Genomic DNA, 14,034 nt, shown 5'->3' with positions numbered 1-14,034 from the left:
AGAAAGGGGAAATGACATAATAGTATTTTAATTATAAATAGGTACAAAATGATACATTAAAACCGAATCTTAAATTGGTTGCTTTTATTTCCCTCACTTCTTAGATTTTGGCGGGGTCTCACTATGTGCCCTGTAGGTTACAGTTCTCCTGCTTCTTTCTCCCTACACTGGGCCCAAGCTGGGGATATTTTCTGAGGTAATTCATAAAGCTGAACATAGGTATTTTATGTTACCTTTGTGACAAATGAAGCGGTAACCATCCAAAATTCTTTGCAATTTTTCGCCCTGTAGGCAGAGACTGCTTGAAGGTCGTACTCATTGAAAGCACCTTTGTTGTTCTCCAGGGGAAGGCAGTATATAAATTCACCATCGTCTTTCAAAGGTTCCTCAGAAGAAAAAGAAGACACTTTGACTAAAGTAACTAATTAAATGACTAGACAGACCCAGTGAATACAATGTTAAGACAGAATTAAAACATGACATTTTGACACCTGTGAGGAAAACTAACCTCAAACCATGCCTAATTCAAGTTCAATAAGACCAGTCTTAGGAAAGGGTTAAGACATTTCATTTTCATCCTTAGACACAATGGAGTGATAAGATGTTTGGAAATATTTGTCCACATACTTGCTATGGGCTCCATGACAGACCCTGAGCAAATGTGCCATATCCCGTTCTGGACATAGCAAGCTTACCATTTGCACCAATCATGGTGGGGTCAGCATTCTACAGCTTGGAGGCAGCATTGGTGAGTAGGCAATACAACAGGCAGTAAGTGCTTCACAGATATCGTCTGAACAATGATGCCTCTGACAACTTTAAAGAGACCTAGGCTTGATGCTTTTAAATATAATCAAGCACACGCAGGAAGTTTAGTATTTTTTCTAGACCTCTTAACTTGAGGAGGGTCATAGACTCATGAAGTAACAAAGTAGCAACTTACAAAGTAGGAACTGGAGTCCAAGTGTGATTGTAAATTCATACCTGAAGCTTCTACAGTAAGTGCTAAAGTTCTTGTCTCATTTACTTGGAAGTATTGAGAAGTTGGCTAGTGTCCACTGAAACTGAGCAAACGTAAAGTGTATATTTTAAAGGTATTTTCTTTTAGCTTTGAAATGCGTACTTTTATCAATTTTTAAAGATTATACAAAAATTGAATTTAATAATCTCAGAGTAATTTTATTGAAAGTCTAATTTAGTAAGTGGTGATATTCTCAAAAACTACTGAACCCAGTGCACTAAACTGTTTCCAGTTGCTGTGTTCTTAAACTTTGGGTTCAGTTTTATCGTTTTTACATTTTTCTTTCTTGAAGAGTGTTTTCGTTGTTGTAGCCATTTGTTTTCTTATTTTAGCTCTGATTATAACCTGTACTAAGAAATCTTCTAAATTAAACTTAAATCCTGAAAATAAGAGGAGAGGGGATAAGCTGAGTGACTAGCTGAGCAATGAGTTTTATTGTGGCTGTGGCCAATTATGACATTTTTGTTTTAATTCTATTTCTAAAGTTATTAGAAACTTGGTGTAGATATAATTATCAAGTCTTTTTTGCATACAAATTAAGTATAATTTATTCAAAGATCCAAAGCACCTATGTGCAGCTAGAGCTTTACTTTGTATTTTCAAACACCATGTCTATAACCTACTTGATATTATAGCACATTCTTTTTCCATTTAATCCTCACAACTCTCTAAATTCCCATTATCTCAATTTCAAGGTCAAAGAAACTATAAAGTTCAGAGAGGGTAGAAACTTGCTTAAGACAAAATAGTGAGTGGACAGAGATTCAAAACTACATGAATCCAATTTATGAATGAGCTTCCAGTCACCTTACACTGACTGTGAACAATGATCAAAGACATTTTGACTTGGAGTAACTGTTTAGGGTGGGGATTGGCAAACTGCCTGGGCCAGAAATTTGTTTTTTACAGATAAAGTTTTATTGACATACTGTCATATCCATTTGTTGTGTACTGTTGTGTCCTTGCAACTGAGCTCATATGACCCATGAAGACTAAAATACTTGCTATACAGCCCTTGAAGGGGAAAGAAAAACCCAACCAACCAACCAAACAAACAAACAAAAAACAAAACCTAACCCAGGGTTTGGAGCAGTGGTTTGTTTACTGAGAAAACAGACAATTGGATCCATTTGCACAGTTTCTTATTCAGTTGGTCTAGTGTGCAGATGAGAACATGAATTTCTTGCAAGTTTCTTCGATAGGGTCCCTTTATTTTTTTTTTTAAATCACAAAATGACATACACAGACACCCAAAAGTAGTTTCCAATTTAAGGCAGATGAGGCACTTTCCGGTGAACCCAATGGGTGAGAGGAAGTGATGGGGGGGCGGTCAAGGGATGTATTACAGATGAAACTGTTATGCTTCATCTTATTCTTTAAGTAGGTGAAATAAATTATGAGAGTCTTTTATATTTGCCAACAATTATTGCAATATGTTATTAATGAGCTTTGATGTGGTATCTACAACAAATTAACAAAAGTTGAGATAGTTTCAAATTTCAATTCTTAATAGTTGAAATTACATAAGATAGAATCACACCTTTAGGCTACACTTCTGATGGGTAGTCTTGGGACGATACTTCAAACTACGTGGAAATAATGGTGTTTTCCATTCAAGCTTTTCTCTTAGCCTAATAATATGTTTTATGGCATCAGTCTCTTCTGGTTCTGGTGGGAAAAGTTTTTAAAAGTTCAATATAAGTGCAAGTATAGGCATCATCTATAAATAAAAAATTAAATGGTAAGTTGTAGAAGTTAACACAGATACTATGCAATTAAAGAAAAAACAACAGCATTAAACTAAGCTTTAACAGGAGCTCAAAAGGAAACCCAGTATTTATCTACTTAAGAAACATATCACAACTTGCACATAACTGTGCACACGCACCTGTTGGCACACATGTATACACCCACATAAGCATGTACATAAGCATGTACATCACAAATACAAAACAAGAAAGGGGAAAATAACTACATATGAACATGAAACTCTTGCTAGTGGCCTATCCACTAGATCTTTGGGGATAATGTATACAGTATTTGTACTTATTTTTTACTTGGTTGAAATATATTCCAAAGCTGAAGTGGATTTGTGGACAAGAAAATATTATGTAAACTAAGAGTAGTGTCAAGAAACAAAGGCAGATGGACAGGCAGGCAGGCAGGCAGGCAGGTGTCACAAAGGATTTAATTACATGATCACAGGTTATAAGCCACAGGAAATACTGGGTCAGGGCCAGTCAAAGCCTTTCTTAATTAAGGCCTAAAAGGACCGGAAAGGATAGGATCTGAGAAAGCAATGTGGGTAGGAGGCACCCTTCCTAAGGACAGTCACTCCCTAAACTCCTCGCAAATCATAGTTTTTGATGTCTTCGCAGGCAGCTAGTAATTTTATGCGTCTTGATGCAATCAGTGTGCTTTGTTTTTGCTTCTGTTGCCCATGCTATGCAGACTACCCCTTACTTCATTTTGTACTCCCCCCTCCCCCAGTTTTTCAACTAAGTTTCAAAGTGTACATATTTATAGGGGCACAATGTGATAATACATGTATATGGCATATCAGATATGTCATTACCATGATGATCAGAGCAGTCATAACCAGTTCTATCTCCTTAAACTTTCTCTGTGTGGGGAATCTTGTGGATCTTCAGAAAATGTCTGCTCTACTCATCCCCCTTTGCTTCCCTCCTCTGGGTTGTGCTTAGCCTTGGCCGTGTAGGACAGTTTCCTTTTCTCTACATCCTTATCAATTTTTGTAATTTTCCCATTGTTCTGACTGGTGTGTGATGGTCTCTCTTCCTGTTTCTTATTTAGATTCCTCTGGTCATTAGTGGTGTTTACCAATTTCCACACACTTGTTTGCATTTTATACCTTTTGTTGTGACTGTTCAGATAGCTCCCCTTTGTTAACTGGCAGATGGCCCTTGAGGTAACGTTTATTCCTTATATATTCTGCAAATTGGCCCCCTGTCCAGTGAACAGTTTGAAAATGTTTTCCCCCATTTTGTGCACTGTTCCTCCTCTTCAGTGACTGCTTACTCTGCAGTGCAGAAGTCCTTTATTAAACAACAGAACAAATCACAGGGGCTTTCGGGGAGCACACGAGGCAGGCCAGCAGTGCCAGCAACCCCAAAGCATTCTTCTGTATCTCAGGCCTAGCCGAAGCCATGCACGGCATATGGACAAAACAATTCTTTGCAAAGAATCAAATGGAACTTGCACTATTTTATAAAACAGCATCAGAACTAAGATGAAAAGTCTTCAATAGTTCATTAAAGCCAGCAAGAGAGACTAGAGTAAGTCTGCTAGCAAGATAGAGTCTGTCACAGTGCACCAACCCCAGGAGAAGACAGTCAGCAGAAGTTGCAAGACCCCTGGTACTCAAGGGAGGCTGAATTCTGCACAGATGTGGGGTTTCTGCTGAGATATTGAATAAGGGGTTCTGATGATAAATCCATCTCTAGATCATGTTATTCTAGTAAGAAACAGGAAAGTTTCCTTTATAAAATTCATGATATTAAAATAGTGATTTCAAGTACAGAGAAAGTGTCAATATGTTCATGGGAAAATGTTTAACTATTTGGACATTTAATCTTTGTGTCAGACAAAGATATAAATCTTAAATCCAACCAGGGGTGGTAACGCAGACCTGTAATTCCAGAGTTTGAGGCAAGAGGATCTCAATTTCAAGGCCGGCCTGAACTACATAGTGAGTCTCTGTTTAAGAAAACCAAAGGTTGACAATACAGGTATGTGGTTCAACACTTGCTTAACATGTGCAAGGCCCTATGATAAACACCCCCCCAGACACACATACATATTCATACATACACATATACACACATTCAAGCTAAGTATCAGAGTGCTTGCCTAGCATGTACAAGATCCTGTGATAAACACCCCCAAGGCATAAACACATACATACACATATACATACATACATAAACATACAAACTAGGTGGTAGAGAGCTTGGCTAGCATGTGCAAGGCCCCCGTGACAAACACTTCTCCCCACACACATACAGACACATACAGTTTTTACTAGTAGCACAAAGCAAAGCTATAATTTATCTTGCATGAAATCCTAAAATTATAATCTGAGAGTATCTTCAGTAGGAACACAATCACCAAGGCCTTGTCAAACTTAATGTTATTATAAGTTTCAAAATTAATTGAAAAATTAGCAATTTTTTACAGTACCAAACACGCAAGACTAAGCCAGCCTTTTTCTTTTCCACAAAGTGTCCAACACAAGCATGGAAAAGCTTGCAAGTGTGCATTGCTTTCTACGAGCTGGTGCAGGACTGGTGCATACCTGCCCTGTCATAGGAGGGAAGCCGGGCTTTCTTCTGTTTTATATTAGTAGAAATTTGTTCCCGTTTTTCTTTTGATTTCCTTCTCTCGGGGACAACTGGCTTTGAAGCCACTGCACATTGTTGGCTGAATCTTTCTTCGAAGTAATCTGTGAGGAAAAACATTATGAACTGAGTATCCACTATAAGTTCTAGTAATACCACAGTAATTTCACCTACCGAGCTATTATATGAGGCACTAGGAGCACATGCTCAACCAATGAGCCTGGGTATGCAGAAACACGTAATACTCTTCTAGCTGTTTTCCTCTGCAAGTTGCATGCCTGCCATCCCTTCTTTACCTTTGAGATGAGGATGTAAAGGGTGGGAAGGATATAGTCACCACCCTTGCCTAGAGGACATGCTTAATAACTAGGCTGTGGTGTGGGCCAGGGAGGTGTGAGAGCCTCTTGGAATAGAGGTTAATGACAATGACAATTTCTCATAATGATCTTATTCTTTCCGTCTTCCACACCCCACTATTGTTCAGTAAGAACCACAGACACTTGTAAGGATGGTATTAGTTACCACCAATGAAGTCCTTGCTCAGGTGGCTGTCAGTTGCTCTGCTTGGCCATTTTATTATTATAGTATGTCTTTACAGTATGCATGAATAATCATTGGAGCCAAATCTTTTAATTTACTTTAACTAGGGACTGAGTATAGGATATATTTAAATACGAATGCAGAAGAATAAAAAGGGCATTGTTCCTATGTCTATGGCTTACCTAACTGGTGGGTTACAGATAGAAGACTGGGGGAAATTACTGACAATAGAGCTCTTTAGAAGCAATTGTATTTGTTCTCTCACATTTAACAAAATATTTATGCAGCAAAGCTACAACCTCGTACACCTTAACTGCAAATAAAATGAGTGTAGATGAGACTGGTACATGTGGTCCCATTGCAGTCCTTAGTTGCACTTCAGGGAGCATGTCTGCCAGAGGAGACTCATAAGTTCATCCTTTGCAAATGTTGAGAGATGTAATCAAATGCTGAGAGGTGACAAGGTTTTGAATTTTGGAGTAAGATGAGAAGCTAAGGAGGAGGGAACCGCTAGACAGCAAAAGCATCGCTTGGGCGATGGTTGACCAGAGAATGTTGGTTTTCCTGGACGGGCTGTAGCAGATAGAGTTGTACTACGTGGTTATTCCCTAAGAACACCCTCTCAAATGGCAGCTGTTTATAGTCTCATGCTCCATATAGCCCAGATTGGAAAGTGGGTTTGTTTTCCTTATCACTCCCCACTCACCACTTCCAAAACAATTTGTACCCTTTAAAAATAAAAATAAAATCCTACTCCTTTGAAGTTCCTGGATTTTTGCTACATCATATATTCCAACATTTCACTGGAATCCAATTGCTTGGTCCCTCGGTTAACTTGTAACTTTGGCTGCACAGAGGGCTACCCTTCTCCATTTCCATGCCCATGAACTGAGCCAGTTTGGTGCTATGCCCGTCTGTTACAACCACGATCTAGCTCCACATCCCAACCACTGTCATCTAAGCAACTATAGGCCACATCTATGACAAAGTCTTAAAAAATTTTTTTTAACCGATTACCTTACAAAAAATAAAACTCAACAAAGTTATAGTTGCCTCATGTGCTGCTACTGTTGCATTACACTGTGTGTCATCGTTTGCTCTCCATCCTCTCAGCTTGCTTGTCCCCTCCCCACACGGCTACCCTGCCCCTCACCAGCATGTCCACTCCACTGTTCGGCACTCTCTTACAATCCATCACCCCTCAATTTTTCCACCTTTCTTTTCACCTGCTTCAGATTATGTCTTTACACACATTCTTGCCAATAACTTAAACTGCCTCTTTGGAGATGTACCTCTAAGTGCTGTTAGATAAAGGTTCTTGGCCAAGTGGGTTTGGCAACTGCACAAATTCACTGTAACTAACCATATAGGCACCCTGAACCCATTTGATGTTTCTATTGATGCTTTATCAACTTGTTCTCCTTCCTCTTGATGGCTATTTCTAATTTTTCTCCAAGCTCCTCCTCAAACTTGCAAACAAACTTTATCTTCCAACCTCTACCCTTCAACTCTACCACTGTTTCTTCTCAGCTAACACATGTGCTGGGTTTTAAACAAAAATTTCTTCAACTTGCCATTGACACATGAACCAAGCACCCTCACCCGTTGCCATGGTTCCCTATTGTCCTCGGGTTTAGTAAAGGAGGCACCTGGCTTTCCTGTCACCTGAAGAGTTCTTTCCATCTTCCCTCAAAGTTTACATTGTTAACTGTTTTCTTCTGCATACACCCTCCACATTAAATCCATTCTTGAATTACACTCCAGTTATCAGTACATGTTGTCTCTTCAAAGATGAACTTCTCAAAAGAGTTGCAAATGGTTATTATTTTATTTCTTCACCCATTGTGGAGTCTTGGAATTCCACCAAAACGGCACTCAAATGACTACACTTTTGAGGTTTGTATGCTCAAGGGACATTTTCCTATCCCAATTTTACTAATGTGCACCCTGGCTGGATTAGAACTCGCTGCATGAATCAGATTTATCTCAAACTTTCAGTAACTATGCTTCCTCAGCCTCCAGAGTGCCAGGATTATAGGGATAAGCTACCGTTCCCAACTTCAATTCTTTCTAACACAATTACTTTCCATTGATTTCTGTGATCCACATAATCATTTCTTCATCATCGTGTTCAGCCTCAAGCTGACCAATAGCTAGACACTTTCCCTTAGTATTCCTATTGTGGCCACAGCTTAACCTTCCAATCTTATGATTACTCCCAAGTATATCATCTCAGGCCTGATACCTCAGGGTTCCTCAACAGCTTGACTGGGATGAACCAAAAGGATTCTCAACTCTGTATGTCCAAAATCAAACCCACAGCCTCTTTCCCAGACCCACAGATCCTTGTGTAAGGTTTCCTATTTTCATGTATGGTAACTACTAATCATTACATTAAAAAAGCTAGAAGCTTGGACTCATCTTTAACACCTGTTCTCTCCAATCCATCAGCATGGCTGACAAGTCTACCTCCATAGTATTTAAAGTCTGCTAACTGGTCCCCACCCTCCCCCCCAAGCCAATTTCTTCTTTAATCTTTTCAAAATGGAAATGGGATCACATTAACTCCTTGCTTAACAGTTTTCCAAGGATGCTGAACATGGTGGGGCACACCTTTAATCTCACCACTTGGAAGGCAGAGGCAGGTGGATTTGATTAGAGGCCATCCTGATCAACATAGCAAGGTCCAGGCTAGCCAGAGCTACAAAGTGAGACCCCTTTTTTCAAAGGACAGGACAGGGTGGGGAGTGGGGTACCCTGGAGAGGTGTCTCCAACTCACTCACACATGCACAAACCCAAAGCCATACACATAATTAAAAGTAAAGAGTACAAACACACAAACATACATGCACGCACGCACACACACACATCCAAAGCAATAATTAAAAAAGTCTAGCTATGGTTTGTATCTTCCAAGCATACAACCTCTGTAACCGGATTCCACATCCTCAGTTTCCCAACCCTTGAATTCCTATGTGACTCGCATTTCTGACCTCATTTTCCTGAGGAAAACAGCAAAAAAGATCAAATTCAAATCCCTACAGTCTGCCAAATAATGCCTGAAAGTCCAGCTCCCAGATCCCTTCAGGAAACCAACTGATCTTCAGGCACTGATCTTCAGGCAGATGGGACAATGGGAGGAGTGACCTAAGATGATCAGAGTTGTTTAGGTGACAAGGACAACAATGGTCAAAGCATGGTCTAGTTTTAGACAGGAAAGGATAGCTAACTTTGACAGAGTGGAGAATACCTGAGAAAGGGTGTAGAGAACGATTTCATCTAAGACCTGAAGAAGGGGCTGGAAAGATAGGACAACAGCTCAGTTGGTGATGTGCTTACAGCAAAATGACCCCCCCCCCCAAGGAAGTAGCGCTATTAGGAGGTGTGGCTTTGTTAGAGCAGGTGTGGTCTTGTTGGAGGAAGTGTGTCACTGTGGGCTTTGAGAGCTCTATGCTCAAGCTACTCCCAGGGAGACAGTTCGCTTCCTTTTGCCCGCAGGATCAAGATGCAGCTCCTTCTCCAGCACCATGTCTACCTGCATGCCATGCCACACCATGATGATAAGGGTAAACTTCTGAAAATGTAAGCCAGCCACCTTAATTAAATGTTTTCCTTGATAAGGAGTTGCTGTGGTCACATCTCTTCACGGCAACAGAAACTCTAAGACATGGCTGAATTATGAAGACCTGAGCTCACTCTCCAAAACCCAGGAAAGAAGAGCAACAGGTGATTATGACTGTCACTTGCAATTCTTTGAGGACGAGGAGACAGGAGGACCTCTGGGGCTAGGTGGCCACTCAACTAAACCTACTTGGCCAGTGCCAGGACAGTGAGAAAGACCTTGTCTCAAACAGTAAGGTAGATAACATCTGAGAAATGACATCTAATGTTGACTTTTGGCCTTTTCATGTACATGTTCTCATGCACATACTCTCACATACTGGTGCACGTGTGCATGTGCACACACACACACACAGGTGCATATGCACACACACAGTTAAGAGAAATGAAAGGAAGTTATTAAATTCTGCAGAATGGTAGAGTGAAAGAGAGATTATTCTATTTCTCAATAATTTCTGAGAATTTAGCCAGGAGGAAGTTTCCAGCAACCTAGGAAGAGTCTCTCTGAAGAAGGGGGGAAGAGGACAAAGCAGGTGAGGAGTGAAACATAAGGATGGAGCGAGGCAGAAAATCTGGGTAACTCTGTCAAGTATACTGACCCTGGAGTGGTGGCTGCTGGGAAGGAGCACAGGCCTCAGGATGCCTCTGTTTGGGGTTTTGCTTTTAAAGAAGGCTATGCACACAGTATGACCACATGCTCAGCGGACTGCAGATGGGAAAGAAGGCATGGGAGAAGGGACCTGATGGATTGACCAGTTCTAGAGGACAAGCAGGGAGGAACTCTACAGTGAAGCTAAGCTATCTGGAGGCCAATACGGCAGACAGATCTGAGTCTATAAACTGGGGACATGAAATAGCTACACAAAGACACCCTGGATATGGTAGAATTTAAACAAAGACAAAGGAAGACTTAAAAGGGAGGTATATAGAGCCATCAGGCCACTAATAGTCATGGGACAATGTGTGTGTGTGTGTGTGTGTGTGTGTGTGTGTGTGTGTGTGAGAGAGAGAGAGAGAGAGAGAGAGAGAGAGAGAGAGAGAGAGAGAGAGATAAAACAACCAGAAAGCAAGCAGTGAAGACCTAAGAAAATACTGATGTATTTTAAGGTCTGAGAATTCATCATAGTGATCACACTATAAAGAGATTAGAGACATCAGGCATTCTTGGTGGTGCTGGAAGCATTCCTGTTATTTTATCATTGTTTGTATCAGTATTTTAATTATGATGCCTTTAAAAATCCATTTCACATTTGGAGACATTTCCACCTGCTTTTGCCTTATGGAATTATAGACATCAAAGTTCCTGTTTTGAAAGACTGTATAAATGCCATACCTGGATAGTAAACTTGGTAGGTCCCCTCTGCTTCCTCTGATTTCAAGGACCCGGATCTCTTTGCCGCGATCTCAGCCTGTTGGCTCTCTGGTGGTGTGCCACCTTTGTTGCATTGATTTTTAGGTATTAAATGTCTAAGATGACAAAAAATAACAATAATAAGAACAACTCTGCACACTCTCTCAAACCCCACAGCTGTAATTAACATAGATTAACAGATGACAGAGCTAACACTATAATTTAAGATTAATATTTGCTCTATAACAGCAGTACATCTATCCTTCCAAGGAAGGTTTTGTTATATATTTGAAAAGCAAAACTGAAACATTTACATAAAATAATTAACATGCCAAATGGGTCTAACAGGTTTCAGCACAAAATAATATTATGACAGAAAGTTTAAAACTTGACTTCATTTTCTCTGCCACCCATTAGGTTAGTGGCAGAGAAAGTTACCTGAAATTCCATTAAGAGAATAACAAATAGCCCATCCAAATTGATTATAAATGTTGGAAAAGGCTTTATGATAGAATCCAAAATCAGTGACTATAACTGACTTTTGCAGTAGACAAACTTATAAGGCAGAAGAAATTTGGGGTTCAGTAAAGCCTTATTTCTCAGGTTTGGGTGGAAATGGGTCTACTCCCATATTAAACAACAATCCTTGGTCTCCTTAAACAGTGGACTCGGACTTTCACATTTTAAAAAATATTGTATTAAAGTTCTTAGCTTCACTAGAACTGAACTATCTTGACCTTTATGGCTTGTTTGGAATTTTTAGGAACTCTATCCTTACCCTAGGTGATTACAAAACTCTTACATGTTTTCCTGATGGTTTTAAAGTGTTGCCTTTCACAGTCTTTTAATTCATGCCTTAATTAATGAAAGAGCTTAACTAATGTAATTAGTATAACATGTTTACTAAAATTTTAAAACTTTGTCAAAAGAGTTGTATGACTTTATAATGTGCTAGGGAATTTGTATCCTGCAGTTGTTGGGGGCAACAATGAACTCTTTCTGTATCTCTGTCTACTTTAAAATCAGGATGCCAATTCCGTTTTTTCTATCATCTATATTATCATTAGCTTTGATGTCTGATCTGTCAGTTAAAAAGAGTGACATTTAAATGGTAAATTTGTTGGCTTTTTCCTTTATTTTGTTATTTTTTTGCTTCAAATAGATCTATTTGTGTTTGGAACAGTTATTGCCAACAGAATTGGTGTGTGTGTGTGTGTGTGTGTGTGTGTGTGTGTGTGTGTGTGAGAGAGAGAGAGAGAGAGAGAGAGAGAGAGAGAGAGAGAGAGAGAGAGAGAGAGAGATTTTGAGGCAGTCTCACTAAAGCCAGACCAGGCTGGCTTTAATTTGGGGGCAATCCTCCTGCCTCTGCCTCCCAAGCACTGGGCTGATAGACACACCACTATGCCTGGCTTTGATGTGAATATTTTAATCATTAGGTTACAGCTTATTTATCTTCACTTATGTTTTTACTTTAGAGACTTCTTGTCTGGCAGGTAATATTTTTCTAATACTACAATGTCTTTGTCTTACATGTTTTTCCATCCTTTTCTTTTTCAACTATTGGTATGTTCTTATACTTTTCAGGATGTTCCCACAAGATACATTTTAGCTGCATTCAGTTTGACATTTTCAAAATTATTTTAAATTACTTTAAACAAGTTTCCCTTCAGATTGTACATATCTTTTGCCTTTTTTGTTTATTATTATTAGAAACATACTTTAGATTTGAGACCATTTTGTTAACTATGCATTCCCCTTCCACTCCTATTTTTCCTACCTCTACTATATTTTTGATATTATGTTTTTACTTTCCTTATTTAGGTCCTTCTGCTTCTGCCTCCTGAGTGCTGGGATTAAAGGTGTGCACCTCCATGCCTGGCTTGATATTATATTTTTAATTTCCAAGAGCATTTCCTTTTCTACAAATGTTGGGTATTTTTAATTTCTAAAAATCGACTATTTCTCATTTCTCTGCTGGTCTTGTGAGAGCTTTGAGATTGTTGCTGAACTTTTACGTCTGTGCTATTTTTTCTTCCACGCTTCTTTGATTTGCCTGGATTTCCCTCATGTTATGAAACCTTCCTCAAGGTCATGCATTGCTTATCTTTAACAATGTAACTAATTATTCAGCAGTGGGCCAGGGCTGAAGAATACCCGGGCAGACACAAGGTGCCATCAGGGTGATGGTCAACACAAGATGGTACTACCTGGGCCACTCCAAGGTTTTCTGAACTCCAGAGCCCTCAATAAATCTTCACATGATGTTTTAAAATTGACTTTCAGGTTAGAGGACAAGCTAGTGGATTTCATCCTGGCATTTTCACACACCTGACACACATGTGTCATTGTATCTTGTTCTCATTTCCCCCCACTGTCCTCCCCACCCCTGACATTTTAAGGTTGTTTGCTTGTTGAGGTGGGATCTAAAGCAGCTAGACTGGGCTACTTAAACCCAATATAATCTTGAAGTTCTGATCGTTCTGCCTCTACCACAACAGGTTAATGCTGGGGACTGAGCCAGGGTCTCAAGCATGATAGATAATCAAGCGCTCTCCTCACCTGAGCTGCATCCCCACCGTGGCTTCCCAAGAGCTATATATTGCTGAAAGTTTACTCTAGGAAAAACCCAAAACCTCATTTTACTACATCTTATTTTTACCTTTGTCTTGGCTTGTGTTCCTTGTCCACATTTGGTTTTCGAACTGTCAGATCAATGGGTATAAATGTCTCCATCCAGTTTTCTAATTGAAACTGTGAAGTAACTGACTCTGGAAAACGTAATCACATTGTGACAAGTTGAGAACTATTAGTATTTATATAGTTGCCAAATCCTCAGAAGGCTCAGCATAATAAACCAAATTGTGCCAGGACTTCTTGAATACAGCATAGCACTAGTTACCCTTTGTAATAAATCTCCAGATCCCCTAAATTCCTCTCTGAGGCCACTTCTCCTTCCTTATGCTGGTGGGTTTATTTACACCCCAATTTAGTTTTCATCACATCCGTGCTAACAATTGTAAGTCTTAGGATCATTCCCTTTCTGGAGATCTTCAAACAGACCTTATGGAAGTCAACACAACAGTAGCTTGAGCTACTGAAATAACTTCAGAATATACTAAAGACCAAAAGGTCACTTCAGATG

At 39.6% G+C, this 14,034-nt stretch overlaps 1 protein-coding gene across 1 annotated transcript in view; it reads right to left on the bottom strand.

Annotated features, from left to right (window-relative positions):
• Dnah14 (dynein axonemal heavy chain 14) overlaps positions 1–13,625 on the bottom strand; it is a 199,959-nt gene extending 186,334 nt beyond the window's left edge. The window contains exons 1-5 of the mRNA XM_051185777.1: positions 13,552–13,625; positions 10,875–11,008; positions 5,337–5,483; positions 2,562–2,689; positions 234–386 (exon numbers count right to left, since the gene is read on the bottom strand). Coding sequence (XP_051041734.1) covers positions 234–386; positions 2,562–2,689; positions 5,337–5,483; positions 10,875–11,008; positions 13,552–13,625 — 636 coding nt within the window. The remainder of the gene's footprint in view (positions 1–233; positions 387–2,561; positions 2,690–5,336; positions 5,484–10,874; positions 11,009–13,551) is intronic.
• Positions 13,626–14,034: the final 409 nt, after the last annotated feature.

This window comes from Phodopus roborovskii, unplaced genomic scaffold (genome assembly GCF_943737965.1).
Source record: "Phodopus roborovskii unplaced genomic scaffold, PHOROB, whole genome shotgun sequence".
Lineage (NCBI taxonomy): Eukaryota > Metazoa > Chordata > Mammalia > Rodentia > Cricetidae > Phodopus > Phodopus roborovskii.
Note: the sequence above shows the minus strand (reverse complement) of the source record. Positions and strands in the feature narration are given on the sequence as shown.